Source organism: Ctenocephalides felis, unplaced genomic scaffold (genome assembly GCF_003426905.1).
Source record: "Ctenocephalides felis isolate EL2017-DRISC unplaced genomic scaffold, ASM342690v1 CF-g0.4_SCAFFOLD_01886, whole genome shotgun sequence".
NCBI lineage: Eukaryota > Metazoa > Arthropoda > Insecta > Siphonaptera > Pulicidae > Ctenocephalides > Ctenocephalides felis.
The window spans coordinates 161,934,622-161,956,946 of NW_020538040.1; the positions used below are offsets into that span (position 1 = coordinate 161,934,622).

The following is a 22,325-nucleotide window of genomic DNA, read 5'->3' on the forward strand; positions in this document are numbered from 1 at the left end:
ACATAGCCCGGAAGAAACATTTTCTTTCGGAAGTATGCGTTGGATCTCTATTTTCAAGTGAAAATAGATTCCGATGCTGCTTGAAATCAAGTCATTTGACCTCTAAACCTTATGTTTCATTTTAAATATGTTTAACCCATTATATAGGTTTGTTAAATTAAATTAAAGATAACAATCATTTCCTTGGATGATCAATATTTATTAAAAAATCTTTTCCCATGCTTTATTGACGTTTCATAAAGTCAAATAAGGTACGAAAGATAATGTAAACAATTGCGAACTTATTATTTGTAATATTTCTCACAATTATTGTTTTATTTTAAAACAAATAAAGTGATACGTAAATCACATAATTGCTTAAAAGTTTTCCTATACTAAGAGTCAATGAATGTACTCTGATCCAACATGTTATTCATAAACAAATTAAAAACTTTATTTATTTGTGTAAACATTTACAAACAAGAACGTGCTTATTGCAATTGTGCATGTTTATTTATTTGTTTGCATAGACATAATTTGTCGTACATCTGTTTCTATTTTAGTCGTTTTACAACTCAACCTGGTACTATTGTGTGAAATGTTAGAAACATGAATTGAAAAAATGTGTTACGTGAATTAATTCTAAACAGTGCAATTATTACGTGTACGTAATGGAAATATAATGTAATGACACTTATGTGATATGTGCTTGTATCGAATTTCACAAAAATTGCAACAATCACGTAGATGAAAAAACGAAGCAGATTTTTTCTTAAGAAATTTATTGCGCATTTTCTATGTGGCCGGAGGCAGACACTGGAGCAAAAGATCTTACATTGTTATAAATATAAGATCTATATATATATTTATATATATATATATATATATATATATATATATATTTGGCATGCTAAATTTTTACCAATTACAATTTTATTAGAAAATGTTTATATAGAAAATGCACTACGATTATATATGACGCGTTCAGAGTTATTTATAAAGTATTTCTTGTGTAAGTTTTATGGAAAAATATTATCAGACGCAATTTAAGTTTATAGTTGGTGGTATTTCGATATATTTGCGCGACCTCTCCATATTAGGTTTGAACCGAACTTCAGCAGTTTATCGCGAGGTCAGAATAAGACGATAAGTGTTTCGATATAAATATTGCATAATTTAGCAAATTCATAAACTGTACAATATCGAAACGTGATTGCGATTTTTTTCTTTTATCATTCAACATTTGTTACATATAACAGAGAACTGATTACAAAATGTAGTTCATTTGTAACCGATTACTATTTGTATCTACGTCAGAAACTAATTAGTTTTCGCATAACACATACATGCAAATATATAACTATTATATATTTCATAAACAATTATTCAATATTGTTAATTATGTCTATTTCGAAAGTCCCTTAAATATTAAACAACAAATAGCGATCAACTTACCTCCGCACCAAGTTTTAATTCAAATTAGTCCATGTCGTTATTTTCACTTTACTTTTGCTGAAGAAAACCTCCTAGAATAGTATCATCTATGAAGTGTCTATCTGAAATGAAAATAGTAATATTTAAATGAGAAAAAATGCAGTTAATATATAGTCATTTAATATATGAATTCTTATCCATATAAGGAAAATACGAACAAAATGATATATGTGGACAAAATGATAAAGTAGCCTTATTTAAAAACTGGTAAGTTTTAGTAACGATTGTATACTAAGAAGAAACAACTGTATACTATGAAGAAAGCCACAATAACAATCCTGTCAGATGTTGAGGGTCATTGTCACAGTCCTGTAGAAGTAATCAGTTCAAATGTGTTTCGCACCTTCATAAGTTTATTTTGATGGTGTTTTTCTCATGTTTGTTGGGGTTCTATTTATAGATAATCTTAATTATTTAAATTAAAATCAATTGCTTTATGCCAGTACTAGTGATTTCGATCAATTTTATTAAAATAATTTCGGACAAAATGACATACTTATGCAATGGACAAAATGACTACTATTTCGCAAGCATTACAGGGGCCAAGAAAAAATTCTAAATCTGTCAAAGATGATTGACTTTTAACTTCTGTTCCATGTATTCAAGAAATAATTGCTAAAAACAGACCAAAAGAACCATTGTAACGCTGGTAAAAAGAAAAGCTTAGAATTTACTGCTAAACCCTCTTTTACCATTCTCAGCATGGCAAAGATTGGTTACTATGCATGATTTGTACCCTTTAGGCTCATGCTTCATATGATAATGTCCCAGAAGATTAAATAATTTATTTGTAAACTGTTTTCTTGAAAATTATCATCTCAATATGTTTTTACCCTACATGTCACTTTGTCTGTACTATAGGTTGACAATATAAATTGTTTTTGTAATAGGTTGTCATATAAAAAACATCTTATTGGTAGTCAATAAATCAAAGATAAGTAAAAACGATTTAGACTAATTGTAACAACATTAAATAAATAAATACCATTAAAAAAACAAAGCACCATGCCATTTTGTCCATACTTCCCCTTCCAGAACAACTAAAATTGATTCAAAACATATATTAGATAAAATCCTAAAGTAATTCAATCAAGTAAAAATCTGAATTGTCTAATGAAATTTCTGCAAACACATTTGTTGAATGCGAATAAAAATACTTAATTTGCTCTGAAAATTCAAAATTAATAAGATATGTAAATGTATTGTACAATATTGTTGTGATGTTATAATACATTAATTGACTGTCAAAAAACATACGTTTACAGAACTGTTACATAACATAAAATAATTTTCATTGTGATACAAATAGTGCGGAACTATCTTTTAATTCCGGAGATATGAGGTTCGACAGATGGGTTGTAGGGATACATAATTTGGTGGAAAATATGTATGGACAGTATTTTAAAAATATCCTTTAAATTCTAACTTTATTATCTTGCAACTAAATACAATTATAAATATGTAATTGTAAATGTGTAAATGATAATTGTAATCATCTGATATGCAACATTGTTGAGAAAACTAGTTCAATGCAGGACATTGTTACTAAATTTAAACAAATGCGTAATAAGTTGCTGTAAACAAATCTGTCAATGCTCTGACAGACTGCTATAGAATTTTAGATAAATTTCCGGCATGCAGTAAATTCTACGCCGTCTAATCAACTCTTGTCCGATTCGTACTAATTAATATTAAAACTTATCAATTAAAAAAGGATAATTGATAATTGATAATAATATATCAAAACTTTCCATATAGCATAAGATAAATTTAATTCCAGTGCATAACAAAGTTAACAGTTGCTTAAAGTTTATAATTATTATTCTTAAAGTTTGGTAACACATATATTATTTTACAATGTTAATACATTTTCGTTAATCTTCGTTTAAAACAAAAAAATTAAACATGACTCTACGGATCTAAAACCAAAAAGTACAAAAATTCAAATGAACGAATCACTTTTTAACAAAAAATCTTTACAATTAAATAGTGAGATTATGAAAGTTTCGTACTATAAGTTTCAAAATTAACAAATTATACAATTAGATTTAAATTAACCGTTCTACCCAATACGCGAACAATATTATTATGTTACAATATACAGCGACGATAGATGGAATCAAGATTTATAATTACGATACAATTTAAATTTAAAATTTAATGACAAATTTTCTCTAAAAATATAAGTACCAATAAAACAACTATGCACACAAAATATTTGAAGATACGAGGCCATTTGAATGTTTTGAAGATACGAGGCCAAAATGGTAATTCAGTTTTTGAGAGAACGAAACGTCCAATTTGAATGATTTAAAAAACATTTTATTTGTATTGACAAAACGAACGACTGACTAAATTTTTAAGGCAGACCCAACGGTTTTGGAGATCCTATAGAAAAAGTAAATTAGTAAAGTTGGCAGCTAAAAATGATCATTAGACAAATGAACATCAAATTATCAGTTTTATAGAGATTTTAATAATAAGTACCATTTTTTTGGCGCGGCGCTTACGCGCTTTGATATTTCATTTTTAAAACGGCCACGCAGCGCGATTCTTTGAAAAAAGTTCAGTATTTTCAAAAAATATCCAATTTTTTTTCAAAAGAAGTCAATTTTTTTCAAAAATTTCAAAATTCTCAAAAATCAAGTTTTTTGAATTCAAGTATTTTGAAGGCTTTTTCATAAAAAATATTTTTTGATATAAAAAGTTTCAGCAATTTGCATTAAGGCACGGTGCCATACACCACTAGTTTAAATCTACTTTTAACAGTTGCTACAGAATACAGAAGCGCTACTGCTCGTTTCCCTTAGTAAACTTCCTGAAATTTTCAGTAGATGTTCGAACCGCCTCGTGCAGCACATGAGCAATTTGCACGTGGAGCGTGCGCGTTGCGGGATGTCGTTTGACTTTGGTTGATTATTGATCGGAGACTTGAAAGCTCTCACATCGCACGAACCTTCGTAAATCGATTGTCCGTACTCGCACGCCGTGCGTAAATACGACATCGCAGGCAAGGTTAGATACCCAAACGGCGGACCAGTGCATCGACTGCATGCCAAACCGTTTGTGCAGTTGCAAGTAGAGCAGAGAAAGATCAAACAACTCAACAATGGAGAGAATGCACAATGAATACGACTACGATCAAAGCATGGGTGCTCCGCAACAGATCGCACCTGCACAGGGTATCAGGCCCCTGGTCGACCCAGAGGCCGAAGGCGAAGTGGACACATCGAAGTAGATCGTGAAACTGAACATATTTTTTGTGAAAACTTTTTGTAACATACGCTGTATATTTGTTGTAGATACCCGCAACCAAAAGAAGCTACACACAAAATTCGTGGTCGTTCTGACATAATAGAACTCGTATTCGGAGCGGTGGACCAAGAACTATTGATGGTAAAAACATTTTACTTCTTCTTCTACTCTGCCTTTGGATCGTTGTTTCCACTTATGGGTGTATATTTTAAACAAATGGGGATGAACCCTGGACAGTGTGGATTATTAATAGGATCGAGACCATTTGTGGAATTTTTATCAGCACCATTTTGGGGCAGTTATGCCGACAGGTAAGAATTCGAATAGTAATATTGCAAATACATAAAAAATTATCTCTTAATGTAACAGATGGCAGAAGGGAAAGATGTTATTACTAGCATCGCTATCAGCATGGATTATATTTACGTTACCGTTGGGATTCATTCAGCCTCCCGCTGCAAGTTGCCTGCAGCGTAGAAATTTGACCGAATTTGAGTTACGTACACCGGATGTAACTCGAATGCTGAAACGTTCTGTTCCAGATGAATTTCCACGATCACTACGTTTACATTTTCCTATCGGTCAGTCGCCTCTGGATGTAAAAGCTGCCAGCAATTACGATGATAACATCCATAGTGGTTGGGTTAAGCCGTTATTTTCATCCATCGTCTATCGCACACAAGATATACAGAAAGCATTTTTCTTGCTATTACTTTTAGTTATTATTGGCGAATTCTTTAGTGCTCCGGCAATAACACTAGCAGACTCAGCAGTTATAACATTGTTAGGAGAAGACGCCGATCGTTATGGTCATCAGCGAATGTTTGGCTCATTAGGTTGGGGATTAGCTATGTTTTTCGTTGGCATAGCGTTAGATCATTCTACAGCTTTTCCTGATCATCCATGTGGCCCAGAAAAGCAAGAAAAGAACTACACAATTTGTTTTGCAACATTCTCCGTTTTAATGGGTGCAGCACTGATAACAGCCACTCAAATAAATTTCAAATATGATTTTCGAGAACCAGAGCCCGAACCTGTCCAAAAAGTAGCGCCACCAATTTCTCATGAAGAACAAATGCAAAACCAGCTCGCCGAACAATTGCAACTGCCTTCATTAGCTGGACCACCTGCAACAGGAGCCACAGAAGATGTGCAACCATTGGGTGCTCAAGTAAGTATAAAATAATATATTTTCTTATTTTGTACATCATTACTAATTTTTGTTTAATACAACTCGCAGACAAAGATGTTTGCACAAACAACCAGAGAGATGCCGGAGTGGGTTACAGTTCTGAAACAATTCAAGAATTTGAAGTGTGCGTCGTTCTTGTTCGTCGCTTGGTTCATGGGATTTGGCATCGGACTTATATTTACCTTTCTATTTTGGCATCTTCAAGATTACGGCGGTTCACCCACTCTATTTGGCGTCGCCTCAGTAATAAACCACATTTCAGAAATTTTTGCGTACTTCTTCAGTTTTAGGCTTATTACACAAATTGGGCACGTTAAGGTAACGTCTTGTTGTTTTAGATTAGGGAAGTATTCAATAAATCTTAAGAACTGTAATAATAAAAGTATTTTTGACATTTATTAGGTCCTATGTCTAGGCTTGGTTGGAAATATTTTGCGTTTTCTCTACATTTCTTGGTTAAAAGACCCTTGGTGGGTTCTGCCATTCGAATTTATGCAAGGTAATTGTTTAACTTCTAATATTATTTTTGATTATATAGTAAAACAAAAACTTACATTTTTCGGAACATTCAATTGAAATCTAATACAATCAGGAATCACTCATGCCGCTGTTTGGGCTGCCTGCTGTTCTTATATCGCTCACAATACTCCACAACAACTTCGTTCTTCAGCTCAGGGAGTCTTGCAAGGAATTCACCATGGGCTTGGACGCGGATGTGGTGCTGTAATCGGAGGAATGTTTGTAAACTATTTCGGAACGACGACTACATTTCGCGGTTATGGTGTAATATGCCTCATAGTATTAGCTGCCTTTATTTTCATTAACTTCTACAGAAAAGAACAAGGATTTGTATCTAATATACCTACAACAGAAGATCCGCATCAGGTAAAATACATGGAATTAATTGTAATTAAAACTGACTCATTTTTGCAGCTTTTAGAAATTAGAAATTACAATCACAAAACGGTATTTTAAAATTCATTATCCGTAGGTTGCCGAAGAAACAGCACATTTAGCTCCTCATGGCGTACCTAGCAATCCCATTCCACGTGCGTTGTCCAGTTCCCGTCTACACGACATGGCTGGCCAAGAGAACTACGGCGCAACTTATCAAAGTACGGGCGGTAATCTAGACGTACCAGGAGGAGGGGCCAATAATCCATTCCTCCAAAGTGCTAACAACGCTCCTCCGCCTCAACAGCAGCAGCGTCCATTTAACTCCGGATACTGAAAAGCTACCTAATAATCAACATATGTGAGTTGCACCACGTTGCCAAATTCGACGATAAAAACTCGTCCCTTTCAATTTAAATTTGTTCTTAAATCATTTATAATCAAGAAAAACAATAAGAGAATTTAAAAGTTTTGGCATTGAGTGATTATATGATATTAGTTAAAAGTTAAGTTACTTGCAAAGTCGTGGAGATATATTATAAATGTTTACAGCGTGTTTTAAAATCTACTCTAAATACTTTGTAGCTTTTGCCGTACTGTTTGCCATATAATATATAGTTCAATGTTTGCTCTTAAAAATATCAGGGCTATTCTATAATAGATAACTTAATTGAATATTTTGTTATAAAGATTTTTATTCTAATATTATATATATATTTATTCAAATTTAATAAATAATGAACACTTAAGTAAATAATTCTAGTATACAGGACGACAAATACTTCAAATTATAATCAACACTTCAGTACTAAAAAAAGATTCGTCGAAGGACCAACAAAATCAAATATTAATTGAATATTAAAAGATACTTTTGAGATATTGGGCATGAAACAAACACTGTGGTCGTCATACATTGAATAAAGCGACTTGCATATAATATGATGCCTTAGCGGGATTAGCAATCTTGTACGAGTACGAAACATATCAGAACCTAAACTAACCAGTGTTCCCCTTAAGATTAAACCAAAGATTGTGAATTTTCTGTAATTTACAATTTGTGAAAAGTAGATATATTTTTACCGAGACACAATCATTGGTAACCACCATTTGATGCAGTCGAAGTATATATATTTTTCCAATGGCACACAACAATTTGAAAATATACGTAGTATATATATATATATGAATATAAATATGTATGTATATTCAAATATAAATGTATGTTTGTGTAAGGGCATATCAGATACAGTTTTAATATTTTCAGTGTACTTCGACTGTAGCAGTGGAAAATGAAAATTATTTTCATATTTATAAAGTTTTTTTCCGATATGGGTATTTATGTATAGCAGCTTTTATCCATAAAGTAATGATAAGAATTCTGGTTATGGGCAGTGTTAATATTATTGAAAAATAATATATACCACACATTGGATGTTGAAAATTATAACAATCATATTTTGAACAACAAATATGATAAAAAAAAAAGATTATATAAAAATATGTTAACATTTGGAAATAATATTAATTCAAGCCCAACTTCCATCTTATTACAGATAATGTTATAAATAAAATTTAGAAAATTTAAAATTGTTGATTTATTTTAGGTATATATAGAAACTTCTAACTTAATTGTAAGTAAATAATAATGAGCTATTGTTTATACTTGTATTCTCATGTCCTATCTCGAGGATATGTGTCTACTTGTATAATGTAACGTAACACAAATGTAGTTGACTTGTATATATGTATACCCATACAAGTATGTACATATATGTAAATGTACAGATAGAACCCATATATTTGTATGTTGATATATGTATATATCCTATGAGCCACCGATTCTTATTTATTTCTATATTGCAACTGTTTATAAATTTTGTTTTGTATGTAAAAATATTCTTTATAATTCAAAGTTGCAGTAACTTACAACTATAAACATTCAAAAACTAAATTAAAAAAAAAAATAGCAACTCAAAATTAAAGATGAAATTTATAAAAATCGGTGTTATCGTATTCGTTGTAAATTTAAGATATAACATCATATAAACTGTCATATGTACCTCATTCGAAATAAAAATGTGAAATCGTTGTTTGGCACAACACTGTTATATATACACATACAAATGTATGTTGTGAATATATATATATATATATATATATATATATATATATAAAAACATCTAATTTATCCATAAATCATTACGACTTTGTTATAAATATTTATTTTAAAATCAACTGAATTAAATTAATCAAATTAATATCAAGTTGTTTCGATTATTTAAGAAAATTGTTAAACCTAAATACTAATTTGCACAACAAATCCTTATAAGATAATCAATACAGAAGTCTTTTCAGTAAGTAAAAAAAAAAAAACATATTGCGATTATATCAATTTCTAAAACAATTAAAATTATAAATTCAACTATACACTCTAATAATTTCAAATATACTTCAAAGTCAATAAAATAAAATTTACTGCAAAATTATGTATCAAATTTAAAATGATAACCAGACCCACTATACACGATTTATGGAAGAAACACCATTACACCCAAGTTATTAATCTACACAATATGTAAATATTACTAGGCACTATTATTATCTACAAGTTATTAGAAATATTGATTGCACAAAATTATAATACAACTCAACATAATGACAAATATCTCAATATTTTGCATGATATGGGAAATTATCACAGAATAATTTAATTTAATTATGATAACTTCATAACAATCTATGAAGCCTGCAACTCAACTTCAACAAAAACCAGTCGCATCTAATGGTATCTGATTCAATAGTGTTTATCATAATAAAATTTGCTTGAAGTAATTTGCAAAGTATTTATTTAAATCACCATGCAAATTTTATCTAAGTTATTTTTAAGATATAAAAAATATAATTACATAAATTAGCAGAAGAATAAATATTGTCGAGTTAGAAAAAATTAAAGTTTGCGTAATTACATATAGAAAATTATTAATAAACTTTATTTACATTCTCTGGTTAATGCAATTCTTACAATATTTACAAAATTTCAATCTATTCATTTACATTATCAAATGAGAGCAGAGTTTAAAATTATGTTTAATGTTACAAAAATAAATCAAATTGTGAAATATAGACATATGTTAAAATACAACTATATATATATATATATATATATATATATATATATATATTTAACAAAGTAGGAAATATATTTCAATATACATGTATGAAATTAAATATACAACTCCATATACATACACACGGCTTGTACATATAAATAAAGCTCATCTATGTATATACATATATATATATATATATATATATATATATATATATATATATATATATATATATATATATTGATAAATTTAGAAATCAGTCCTGCAATGGTTCAAATAAATGCTGAAATTACTCAAGTGCATGGTAGTATCAACACACAAGTTTAGTTTAAAGCCCATACAAGTTAAAAAAGACAACTTAGTATAATGCTAGCTAGGCCGATTTCGTAGCATTTCTGTATTGATTATTACTTGAACAACATAGCCTGGCTGAACACGACTATCTTCCACAGTCAGTTTGTCTCCCAAAAGCTTTCCTCCAAAAAACCATCGCTGACATAAACTCTCAACTCCCTCTTGAACCTTAAATAACAAATTAAATAAAATGTTGAATATTTCAGATAATATCATCATCTCATCAATACTATCACAAAACCAACAATAAATGCTTGAGTAATGTATGTTTTCTTGCAAATGTGATCAGAAATATGAAAATTCTTAAACTCATCTTCCACTTGCAACTTTTCATAAACAATTAAATATTTGCATCAAAATTGTTTTCTTTAGGCTTAATTAGGTTTAGTACTTTTCCACTGAATGAAGGCCTTTAGCCAAAAGGTAAGGATTTTGAACAAACCTATGTAAAAAATGCATGAAACTTTTATTGATGTTCAATGCTTTTATCGTAACAATATTTTAGAAACTTTCAACAATTTTTCAATACAATATTGGTATCATTGTCATCAAAATGGTAATATAAAAAAGTAAAGTAGTCAGTTTAAGCATGTTAAATAATATTCCAAAGCCTTCTATGAAGTTTTAATCTTCCTTCCAGTGTACTTTAATTGTTGAACATTAAGGGAAATAAAAAAATCATATGAAAACATACTTGTAACTTTTTTTTGCACTGTCCAATTGTATCCTTCGAATAAACTTGAAGTTTAATATCTTGAGACGTAGATGATAAACGTAACTTTAGAGTCATTTCTATTCCGGCATCAACAGGTTCTGAACAATCAGCTGGGGAATCTCTGCCATTATCTTCTTTAACAATATTTATTGGATATGACAAACAGTAGATTGGAACTTGATATCTTGTCCCTAACTCATCATAACATTCAGTTAAATACCCATTAGGCACTGAAATATTGGCACCATCCAAAATAGCCTGAGCTAATTCAAAGTCTATTGTCTCAGCTGCAACGGCAGCAGCTCGTAAGGCATCCCAAATTTCCTTACGGCCATCAAATGCAGGGGCAGTGTCCCAAAACTCATCTCTTTTACTACGTAACTGACCTTCAGTCAATGGAACATCTGATTTCCACCGTATAGTTTCATGACACAGAGGGTGATTTTTTCTAGCACCACCTATAATTGAAATTGTTACAACATTCGTACTTAATTACAGAGATCAGTTATTTCGCAATACAACACGTCACTTTATAATTTAAGTGCCCTAGTAAAAACTGTCAAGTAACACAAATATAAACAAGCAGGTTGAAAATGAATTATATGAAGGAAATTTTAAAATAATTATGGAACGTCACTGACGTGCATATTATCTTATAAAGTAAAACTAGAAAAGTGCTCACCTGATGAATTGGGTCTCGAAACTCCTGGTGAACCATCTATAGCAACACTCCTTGTTCTAGATGTACCTAAGCACCCACCCATTCTGATTTATAAATCCAAGCAAGCATTGCAGACTAATAGTTCCATCAAAACCACAACACCGAACCATTTTTCAAATAAAAAAACATTTTACACACTACACGAGAAACATTGTCATGAACACAAACTGGTTCCGAAAATCTTATGTTTTCACTGTGCGTAAAAGACTTACACAGCATCTCACTTCACGCGTCAAGTTGTTCTATTTCAATCAAACAATTAAATGTTGAAAGATCGTATGCGATTTACTGCGCCACGGGTGAGTTTTTTAGGGACTAATACTTCTCGAACCATAATTAAATACTCATGAAAACAATCAGTTATCAATAAATATTGATCAATGATTAATAACAATTGTTTTAAATATTTTCAAATAGGTAATTATAAATACTATGTATTTTATCGCTTATATATTACATAGCGACGATCTTATCGCATAAAACACTTGAGAATGTTTTGCTTGCTTTACATTAACTTGCCAAATCTATCTGAGGATATATTACTCATAGATAAGTAAACATAATTAATGATATTACTTACGTTTAGAATAACGCATATGAATTATATATACATTTTTAAAATGAATTGTTAATTTAATATTTATATTTAAAGTATAAAACTGTGTATATTTTTGAAATTTTTGGAAAAACATTTTTTTTTTTTGAAAATTTTGATACTTGTTTGAACCGTGCAATTTTGGGTTAAAACCCAGAAAAATTTAAACAAAATTAGTACTCATTTTTAAAATCTTTATAAAATATCTGATAATTTGATTAACATATATCTAATGATTATTTTTGACCGCTAAATATGATTTTTTTTACTTTTTTCTCAGTATCTCCGAAACCGCTAGACCTGCCTTTCCAAAAATTTAATTAGTTTTACATTTTGTCAAAACAAGCAAAATGTTTTTTGAATCATACAAATCCGGCGCTCCGTTCTCTCAAAAACGAAATTACCGTTTTCGGCACTTTTTGCCCCGTTTCTTCAAAACGAATAGACCTGTCTACGCCAAAAACTAATCAGCCATAGACCTTATACAATACATGGACTGCTAGTTGAGCGCATAAAAAGTGTCAAAAGATGTTCTATGGTATGAGGGCATACGAGGGTAATTTCGCGGCCGAGATATGTCAAAATTACCGAGATTAGTCGAATGCTCTCGATCGCTTAAATTTTATAGTTACGAGATTTTTGATCGCTCGTGTTTTTTACCTAAAAGAGGATAAAAATCCGCGTTTTAAATTTGTTTGAAGCAGACAAAATTTAATAAGAAGTAGAATGTCTTCTAAAATGTGTTTGGTCTGTGGTAAAATGTACTTAACAAATAGAATGCACCATGAAGAACATAAAAAAGCAAAGTTGATAGACATGTACCCCACTTTCACACGAAAATTGTGCTTTTTAAACACCAATAATAAATATATGACATTTAAACAAATATTTCATTATTTCTTTCTAATTTCCCATAATAGCTCTAGCTAACTGTTCTTATTTTCAGTAAATTTTATAATATGTAAAATATTGTTTTAATTTTTTTTTCTAATTTTCCTTAAACACTTTGTATAACTAAAATAAATAAATAAATAAATAGTTCATTACATTCATTAGATCAACATAAATTGTATATTATATAATATTTTCCCCACAATTTCGAACACACGGACTTTCATTTGACGTTTAAGCAATCGAGTTTGACATATCTCGGCCGCAAAATTACCCTCGTATGCCCTCATACCATAGAACATCTTTTGACACTTTTTTACTTGAGAAATGTATGGGGACTAGCAGTCCATGAAATTGTATAAGGTCTATGTAATCAGCACATTTCCCTATCAATAGGAATCGAAAGTTTTTTTAATCATTCAAATCGGTGGATCAGTGCGCCTGAAATCGTGGCCGAAAAATTGTATCCGAACACATACATCCATTTTTTCTAAAGTATGCCAAAATGTGCAGAGACCTTTGAAACTTAATGATATGGACAAACTCTCATTTTCGATTTATTTGCTTTTACTATAACTTACCCTATACTTACGGGAAGTTAATAAAGTTTTCAAAACTTATAATATCAGCATTTGAATATTACAATTAAATCATTATTTCTTAGGTTTTAATAATAATAATGCATATTCATACATAATAATATAAGTCTTCTTTTTTAAATTATTATATATTATGTGAAAAATAAGAATATCTCATATAATAAAATTGTCTCTATTAACAAAGTTAACGGATTATTTACTTAACACTTCAAGTTGAACACATACAATATTTTAATATCGTCTATTGCAGTGGTCGGGAAACCGGGGTAAATTACCCCAAATGGAATAAAAATGGATTTTTTGGGGGTAAAAAGTATGTATATGCGTATTAAGTTTGACACTGATTTGTTGAAAAAATTAAGTCCAATCCAAATTCCGCTACCCCCTCTACAGGGTAGCAACCATAAAATGAAAAGGTGTAGAGGTGTAAAAGCTCAATGCCATGAAGATTCCACCTTCATGGGCAATATAATAAATTGAAAATAAGTCCAAACAAAGTATGTATTTTTAAATGAAATTTACAGTATTTTCTACATAGTTTTCCTTATAGGAGTAATTTTTTTTCGCCATGGGAGTAATATCAACTTAGACAAAAATATTTTAGGCTAAAAAAGTTCTCCGAACGCTGGTCTGCCCATTGTGTTATTTTATTGTTGATATACTAATGTATTTGTACATAAAAACGTTTATATTATGCAATATTTAAATTTATATAAATAATAATACATATATTTAATTTACGACAAAAGTATTCAATTAACGCCTGTGTGTTTGTACCCTTACATCATAGTTGTACTTCACATCACATATCAATTCGTATGTTGGTAGCGCCGCCGAATAAACGTCAGATGCATCAAAGTCAAAATGATGTTTATTTTGAGTTTGGCAGATACAATGAGAGATGCTATGAAAATTATCAAAAAGAGATTATTGTTTATGCATTAATAAATTCGTTTTATTTAAATTAATTTTTAATATAACTGTTGGTGTCGGATACTTGTTAAGACAATACTTGTTTGATTGGAAACGTGGTAAATGTCTCATTAGATTTCTTCACTTGTACCTTAACCGGTAATGTTTAATATTTGAATGATAAACTGTTAAATAATAAACATACTTGTGATAGTAAGGAAAAATAAGGAAAAGTTTCTTTGTTATATGCTTATTAATTCAATTAGAAGGTATTCTCAACAAAACAATTGTTACTTTAAAGTTCTACTACATTCATACAGTTTTTTCGCAATTAGCTGAAATGGTAGAACATAATCATCTTATCTTTATCTAAATATCGCTGATCATCTTATGAACAATTGCATTGTACAAATCGCGATTTCTTTCCATTAATGCATCGGCTTCGACTACAATCAACAGGTATTTCGTTACCGAGTCGGCTGTGAATACGAATACGCACGACCGTAGAGAATTGCCCCCACTTCGATTCTTCTACCTGAATGTGTGTTTACCACTGCACGGAGTATCATTACCAGAACGTGGCGTTGCGATACTACATGCACAGCGTACTTTATCGCGTTATTTATCCCAGGAAATAAATCGATTTAAATACTTATGAACGAAAACTAATTCATATCATAACGGAGTTTTGCACGAGATAAATCATAAGCCCCGGCCTATGTACTTTTAATCCCTAACAAATATTTGTTTCGAGACCGCCTTGATTATCATACCTTCGAGGAATATAGGTTGAAATTCTGTTAGTGACCTTGCATTGTGAGTATTAGTAACTTGTGTGTAAACATATTTTATTGTGGTGCACTCGAAGTGTCATGCCAAATAATCGTATTTAAATTCAATTTTAATTATATTTTAGTGATTTGTGAATAATATTCAAGTGTTTTCATATTGGGATTACAGTTTAACACGCTGGATTGGGGACAAATTGAATCTTTCAAAGGTAGGAATTCAGTACTAATGTTAATTATAGATTTATTCAATATATTACTTTCAACATTTCAAAAAATGTGATATAAATATTTACATGTCTTTTAGATATACATACATAAATTATTGTTTCTCTTCTGAACTAAATGTTCACCAAAAAATAAAAAAACTAAGTTTTTTAAGGTTTGTTTTTGTTCTATAGTAACATTTTCTATCAAAATTAAGTTATAACTATGTTAAAGCATAATTTGTTAATACAGTATGTAAAAGAAAAAAATGTTCTGGAGAGAAATATAAATTAATTTATAAGGAAATCCAGGATTCATCAATCAAATATTTTATATAAATTTAAATCAATCCAAAAAATACACTAATTTTTTGTGAAGATGTTGTAGTTCCATCATCAGATTTTCTGTAAAAATGACATAATTAAAGAAGCAATTATTTTAAATGTATCCTAACATAGTGGTTTTACCAAAATATTTATCAATATAGTTATAAAATAATAATTATAGTTACAAAAAATGTCTTTGACAGAAAACCTGATGATGGAGCGTTTCTAGTTCAGAAGCACCGACAAAAAATTATTTTTTCGATATTTGGAAAAATATCAAAAATCAATTCATTGAAAAATCCAGGACTAATTTATATATATAGGGTAGGGCGGGGCATAAAGGTCCAGTTTGACTTTGAGCAATTATATTCTGAAAACCAAACCAATTATATCACAACAAACAACACATATCGTACAAACAACTATATGACTATGTTCAGTAAAAGCCCCAGCTAATTCATCATTGTAGAAATGTGTTTTTTTTTCTTCTTCTGGACTTTTTTACCCCAAAGGCGCGGTAAAATGTGATGAACAGCGGGCAAACAGGTTCAATGTCTCATTTTAATTTTGAAGTTACATTATTCAACCAATGCAAAATATAAAATTCATGGGTAGATTTTTCACAGAAATAACACTCTTATAACCTTGATCTGGTATTTTGTCGAAAATCTTCATCAGCAGAGTTGTAATAACTAATTTACTCATTTAATTTAACGCTTGTAAATTTGTTTAATTTTAAATGTTTATTTTTTACGCTTTTCCAGGGTAAAGGTCAGTTGGTCCTTTTTACCCCACCCATGTGTGAGCTTTAATCGAGATTATATAAAAAAACTGTTGAATCTAACCTAAAATTATCAATACATCTTACAAAACAATAAAATAACGTATTCCTAAAAATTATGTTAAGGTCTCGTGAACTAAACAACAGTGCTCACAACCTAAAAAAACTAATAACGAAAGAAAATACTTTTGTTCTGAAATTTCACACATTGCCATTTTTCTCCTGATGGCAACGTCGTAACAATCAAGGTGGCAGCTGGTTATACTTTTTTTCCCTCTACTTTCAAATATTGTTATTAAAAAAATTCATAACTTCACTTGTTTTTGAGATATTGGCAGAGAACCTTTTTACCCATGGACCTTCAAGCCCCGATCTTATATATATATATATATACATATTTAAGAAATTTTTATATATTGAAGAAAAGAAATATGTATCCCACCGCTGCCACCAAATGAAGAGATATGAATTGCTGGTTCTCTTCCTGATATGTAACAACAAATACTTTTTAAGTTTTATCGATTTTATTTTAAATTATAACTTACATGATTATCCATGACTAACTCCCTCTCAATAATAATCAGTTTTACCTGATTCAACCCTTATTGTCGGATTAGGGTCGATTTATAAAAGTTCTATATAAATGGTACCAACTTACAATATAAAATTACAAACATATATTAATGAAGATATGATGAACATAAAATATTATAATAAATACATAATAGTAGTTCTTACCAATATGTATATCAGGGTGGTCTTTAATTTGGATGTTTTCGTATTGCCTTGCTCCAAGGGGCTCAAATGCTTCCAAATTGATAAAAAAAATTATCTGGAAGTTTTAGCTTCTAATATTAATTTTAAGATAGTCCAACTAAAGTTTCTTGGTTTTTCATCCTAAGGAAATACTTATTTTATGTCCACATAATTTGATTTTTAATATTTTATATACGATTTCTATAACCATAATTTTTTTTGAATAGTCTTTTACTGGAATAACTAATTTCACAATACATTTTATGACTTAAAATCAAGGTCTATTATATAGTTTCTATTAAACAAAGCTGCAACAATCAAAATGCACGAAAATGTCCTAGTTTTTCAGAAAATGTCTGTAATATCACAAATAATTTTTCATTCCTATAAATAACAAACCGTTTTTCAATGTATATCTACTAAACACATATAAAAAGAATATCAACCTTTGATTAATCTCGCAGACCACGTCTTTTGCATTTATTCCGTTGATGGTCGTAATGAAAGGTATGCGCTACTCCCAACCTTCGTGTTCAGAATTCCATATCTCACACAATAATCGATTATTGAGGTTGAAGAATATTATATCTAGCGGAAAATAACGATAAATTACTGTATTTTATTGAATAACAACATGATCTAGCTTGATACATTCCTTATATTTTTTATATTACCTTGTTGATCAAAAATATGTTGCCAATATCAACCATTTTTGCGACTCTTTGTATTTTTTAATCTGCTTGATGCTGTGCGGACTCAATCTAAATGTTTACACTTTTTATTATAAGAATTTTTTATTTCAGTTCAAACGTGAACACATTATTTAAGCATCATAACTTATAAACTATGTACATCTATCAAATTGATAATAGTACATTAAATTAAATTATATTCGTACTTTCTATACACATTACACATATATTCATTCAAAAATTTCAAAATAAATTATATTTAAGTCTTGGTAAAAAAATATCAACAAAAAGACCAACTCTATAATATTAAGGACAAACACGAACACAAAAGGTAATAAATAACTACGTCACAACAATAAAATAGAATTACATTACTTTCATATACTATCTACTCATAAGTAATATTAATTACTTCATTGACTTGTTAGTAAATGTAAACTACTTATGCCAGATAAGATATTTTTGATTGTTTATTGCTGTTTAGCACTTTAGTAAACAATTAATTGTTCAGCTTTTTTCCTAACTTTCTTGCAGTTTAATTTTTCCAACTTTACACACTTTAAGTGTCTTAGTGAGTCTATCTATATATCAATGATTTTATAAAATTTCATAATGTTTTTTATTGACATTTTTAAATTAAACACTATCACAATATACTTAATTTTTTAAATGGTCAAGATTTTTTTAATATTTATTTAACAGCAAATGAAAATATAAAAAAAAAACACAAATATACATATTTACACATTCTCATTAACATACATTGCATTGCTTGTAATCTTTCCAATGAAAGGTTTACAAATAAAATGAATTCGAAATAATTTAAATTGTAGCTGTTAGCCAATTTCTAAATGGTCAAGAATAAAGTTTGATATTAGTTCAAGAATAATTTTGGATCTAACATAAAATTACTTCTCAACAAAATCTATAAACAATTAATTGTTTAGATTTTTTCCTGAATTTTATGCAGTTCACCTTTTCCAGCTTCACCACTTGAAGTGATGTGTCTTAGTAAGCTTGTATATTCATTATTTTATAAAATTTCATAAATGTTTCTTATTGACATTTTTAAATTAAACACTATCACAATATACTGAATTTTTTAAATGGTCAAGATTTTTTTAATATTTATTTAACAGCAATCGAAAATACAAAAAAAAAACAAATATACATATTTACACATTCTCATTAACATACATTGCATTGCTTGTAATATTTCCAATAAAAGGTTTACAAATAAAATGAATTCGAAATAATTTAAATTGTATCTGTTGGCCAATTTCTAAATGGTTAAGAATAAAGTTTGATATTAGTTCAAGAATAATTTTGGATCTAACATAAAATTACTTCTCAACAAAATCTATAAACAATTAATTGTTCAGATTTTTTCCCAACTTTTATGCAGTTTAACTTTTCCAGCTTCACCACTTGAAGTAATCTTTAGTAAGCTTGTATATCAATTATATTATTCGATGTTATAATATTTTTTATTGTCATTTTTAAATTAAACACTATCACAATATACTGAATTTTTTATATGGTCAAGATTTTTTTTAATATTTATTTAACCGCAATCGAAAATACAACAAAAAACACAAATATACATATTTACACATTCACATTAACATACATTGCATTCCTTCTTGTAATCTCTCTAATGAGAAATTTACAAATAAAAAACTAAAATGAATTCGAAATAATTTAAATTGTATCTGTTGGCCAATTTCTAAATGGTCAAGAATAAAATTTGATATTATTTCAAGAATAATTTTGTATCTAAAATTACTTTTTAAACAAATCTAAATAAAAGGTTTCAATTATTTGTGGAGCATATTACATCCATCTACAATGATTATAATTTTATACATATGAGATTCTATGCTTCAAATTATACTTTGCACGTAATATCGTAGTAGAGAACGTTCGAAGTGTATTTTTTTGAGATAATAGAAATATTATTCTATTTATAATAAGATTTTTGGGGTTTCCGTGGATTAGTGGTTAGAGCTATGGGATTTCGATCAGAAGTTCCTGGTTACAACAGCCTGATGTCAAGCAGTAGGATATCAGTTTTCACTTGGAAATATAGATAGCAATATGTTTCCAAGTGCAAATGGCCCTTCTCTGACATTGCTGCATCCAATTAAAAATCATCAGTATTAGAAGAACTAGAAGCTATCACAAAGTTTTAAATTAATTAATATTATATTAAATTAATTAATTAATTAATTTTGAGATCTGTTGATTATATTCCTACAAAACAAACGTGGATAGATGTTTTAGCCATTCTTTTACTGAACCAAGTAAAAATAATGTTATAGCTATTATTCATTATTTCAAAATTAATCATTTTTTAGAAAAAGTGCGGTGTTACATCTTACCCAGTGTTTGGGGCTAGTTGTAACATCTACTAGTGCAGGAAGTAACGACAAAAAGCAACAATAATCTCTCTGATAATTTATTCTTTAATTGTATAAAATATGATTGTATAGAAGTAATATTGTAGGTGGATAAAGGCTCGAGTAAGCGAGGCCATTAAAATAAATAAATAAAAAAAATCTTTACTTATTTCTAAATAATTTCATTATAAATCAACGCATCTATAATTAATACGAATGAAATATATAATGCCTTCTATGATAACAATTTAAACAATTTAGCAATCACAAAAATTGTTACACATTCAAAAAAATTTTGATGATAATAACGCAAACCAAAATTTTATGATTTATCAATCATATATTACCTGTGTTTTCGCAGGACGCACCTGCACAGTTCTGTTTACTTCTTTGGTCTCCGGTACAGTAGCTAGGACAATTTACATGCAGGATAGATTACATGTCCAATCGAGACAAAAAAACGCTTTAATATATTTTAGGATTTTTTTAAAAAATGCCTGTTGCTACTTACCCCTTACAGATAACCCTTAGCCTTAAACTGTAATAATAAATTGCAATAATGAGGTTCATCGTATAGAGCAGTGGTCGGGAAAGATGGTAAATTACTCCAAATGGAGTAAAAATGGATTTTTTGCAAACACAATATTCATATTACTTTTTCTTCATTGAAACAATTAAAATTGTTATATTCCAACATTAAAGACGAAACTCCCTTAACAAAAAAGAAAGATATAGTTTATAAAGTAAATTGTTTGGATTGTAATTGTTCTTATATTGGCCAGACTTGCTACAACTTAGAAAAAAGACTCAGGCAGCATGAATTGCAATGCGAAAAAATAGATAACAAAAAATTTAAAAGTATGCTTCAGGATCATGCTAATATCAACAACCATAAGTTTGATTTTGACAATTTCCGATATGTGAAACATACACCGCCTCTATGACACAAACATAAAATTTGTATTTTTAATTGTATTAATTTATTTACTGTATTTGCTACTTAGTTATTCTTATGGGGGTAATCTCTTTAGGCTACGGGGGTAATATCAACTTAGACAAAAATGTTTTGGATTAGATTAAAAACGTTTCCCGATCGCTGGTATAGAGGTAGGACAACCGTTGGGTTACTTTCCAAAAGCTTATAGGACCCTTAATTTCTGATCGCTTTCAAAATAAATAAAAAATAATAATAATGAGATGTTAATTTTAATATAAAAATTCGGTCCTGTCTCGAAAATATTTGACTCGCGATTAAAAAATGTTAAACCGACGACACGTCCGCGTTTGACCTTGTCTATATTGACATCATATGAGTGAGCTGTTTTGCCTCATTGTATAACCATTCTTCTTCTTTAAGCTTCTTCAGGCTTCTATCCGTTCCACGTAAAAAATAGTTTATTAAGCATATCAATCGGAGATTTCTTATTGCATTTCTAACAAAAACCTTTCTCATTATATTTTTTCTGTTTGATTTTATGCATATTTATATTTACATTTTATGCATATATATATTTACATTTATTTATATTATAAAATGTAATATTAAAAATTATATAATTGAAAATGAGCTTTTGAGTTGATATTAATTTGAAAATGCAACTTTTTGTTTACAACACTGGAACTTTGATAGATCATTTTTAGTGCATTTATTAATTTTCCTGAAAA

General features: G+C 29.3%; 2 protein-coding genes across 3 annotated transcripts; one reads left to right on the forward strand and one right to left on the reverse strand.

Annotated features, from left to right (window-relative positions):
- Positions 1–4,481: 4,481 nt before the first annotated feature.
- On the forward strand, positions 4,482–7,244 carry LOC113377977 (major facilitator superfamily domain-containing protein 6-A). Its single transcript, XM_026618452.1, has 7 exons — positions 4,482–4,707; positions 4,776–5,039; positions 5,098–5,899; positions 5,969–6,238; positions 6,323–6,419; positions 6,513–6,805; positions 6,912–7,244. The coding sequence occupies exons 1-7, from the start codon at positions 4,583–4,585 to the stop codon at positions 7,149–7,151; spliced, it is 2,091 nt and encodes a 696-aa protein (XP_026474237.1). The 5' UTR covers positions 4,482–4,582; the 3' UTR covers positions 7,152–7,244.
- Positions 7,245–10,189: 2,945 nt separating this feature from the next.
- Positions 10,190–11,948, reverse strand: LOC113377699 (ubiquitin domain-containing protein 1). Of its 2 annotated transcripts, none has more exons than XM_026618097.1 (3): positions 11,681–11,948; positions 10,973–11,465; positions 10,190–10,446 (listed from the first exon to the last, which is right to left on the reverse strand). In XM_026618097.1, exons 1-3 carry the CDS (start codon positions 11,755–11,757, stop codon positions 10,294–10,296), a joined length of 723 nt encoding a protein of 240 aa, XP_026473882.1. In that variant the 5' UTR covers positions 11,758–11,948; the 3' UTR covers positions 10,190–10,293. The 2 variants fall into 2 exon arrangements, with proteins under 2 accessions (XP_026473882.1, XP_026473881.1); XM_026618096.1 differs by having other exon boundaries at positions 10,973–11,451; positions 11,676–11,948.
- Between the last annotated feature and the right edge of the window lie 10,377 nt (positions 11,949–22,325).

Bases quoted from the DNA above. Each gene is read 5' to 3' on its own strand.
- LOC113377977 (XM_026618452.1), top strand. From the start codon at position 4,583: ATGGAGAGAATGCACAATGAATACGACTACGATCAAAGCATGGGTGCT. The intron at 5,040-5,097 runs GTAAGAATTCGA...TTAATGTAACAG, and splicing joins TGGGGCAGTTATGCCGACAG to ATGGCAGAAGGGAAAGATGT. The intron at 5,900-5,968 runs GTAAGTATAAAA...TACAACTCGCAG, and splicing joins TGCAACCATTGGGTGCTCAA to ACAAAGATGTTTGCACAAAC.
- LOC113377699 (XM_026618097.1), bottom strand. From the start codon at position 11,757: ATGGGTGGGTGCTTAGGTACATCTAGAACAAGGAGTGTTGCTATAGAT. The intron at 11,466-11,680 runs ATCAGGTGAGCA...GAATGTTGTAAC, and splicing joins GGAGTTTCGAGACCCAATTC to AATTTCAATTATAGGTGGTG. The intron at 10,447-10,972 runs GTATGTTTTCAT...TTGTTATTTAAG, and splicing joins AGTGCAAAAAAAAGTTACAA to GTTCAAGAGGGAGTTGAGAG.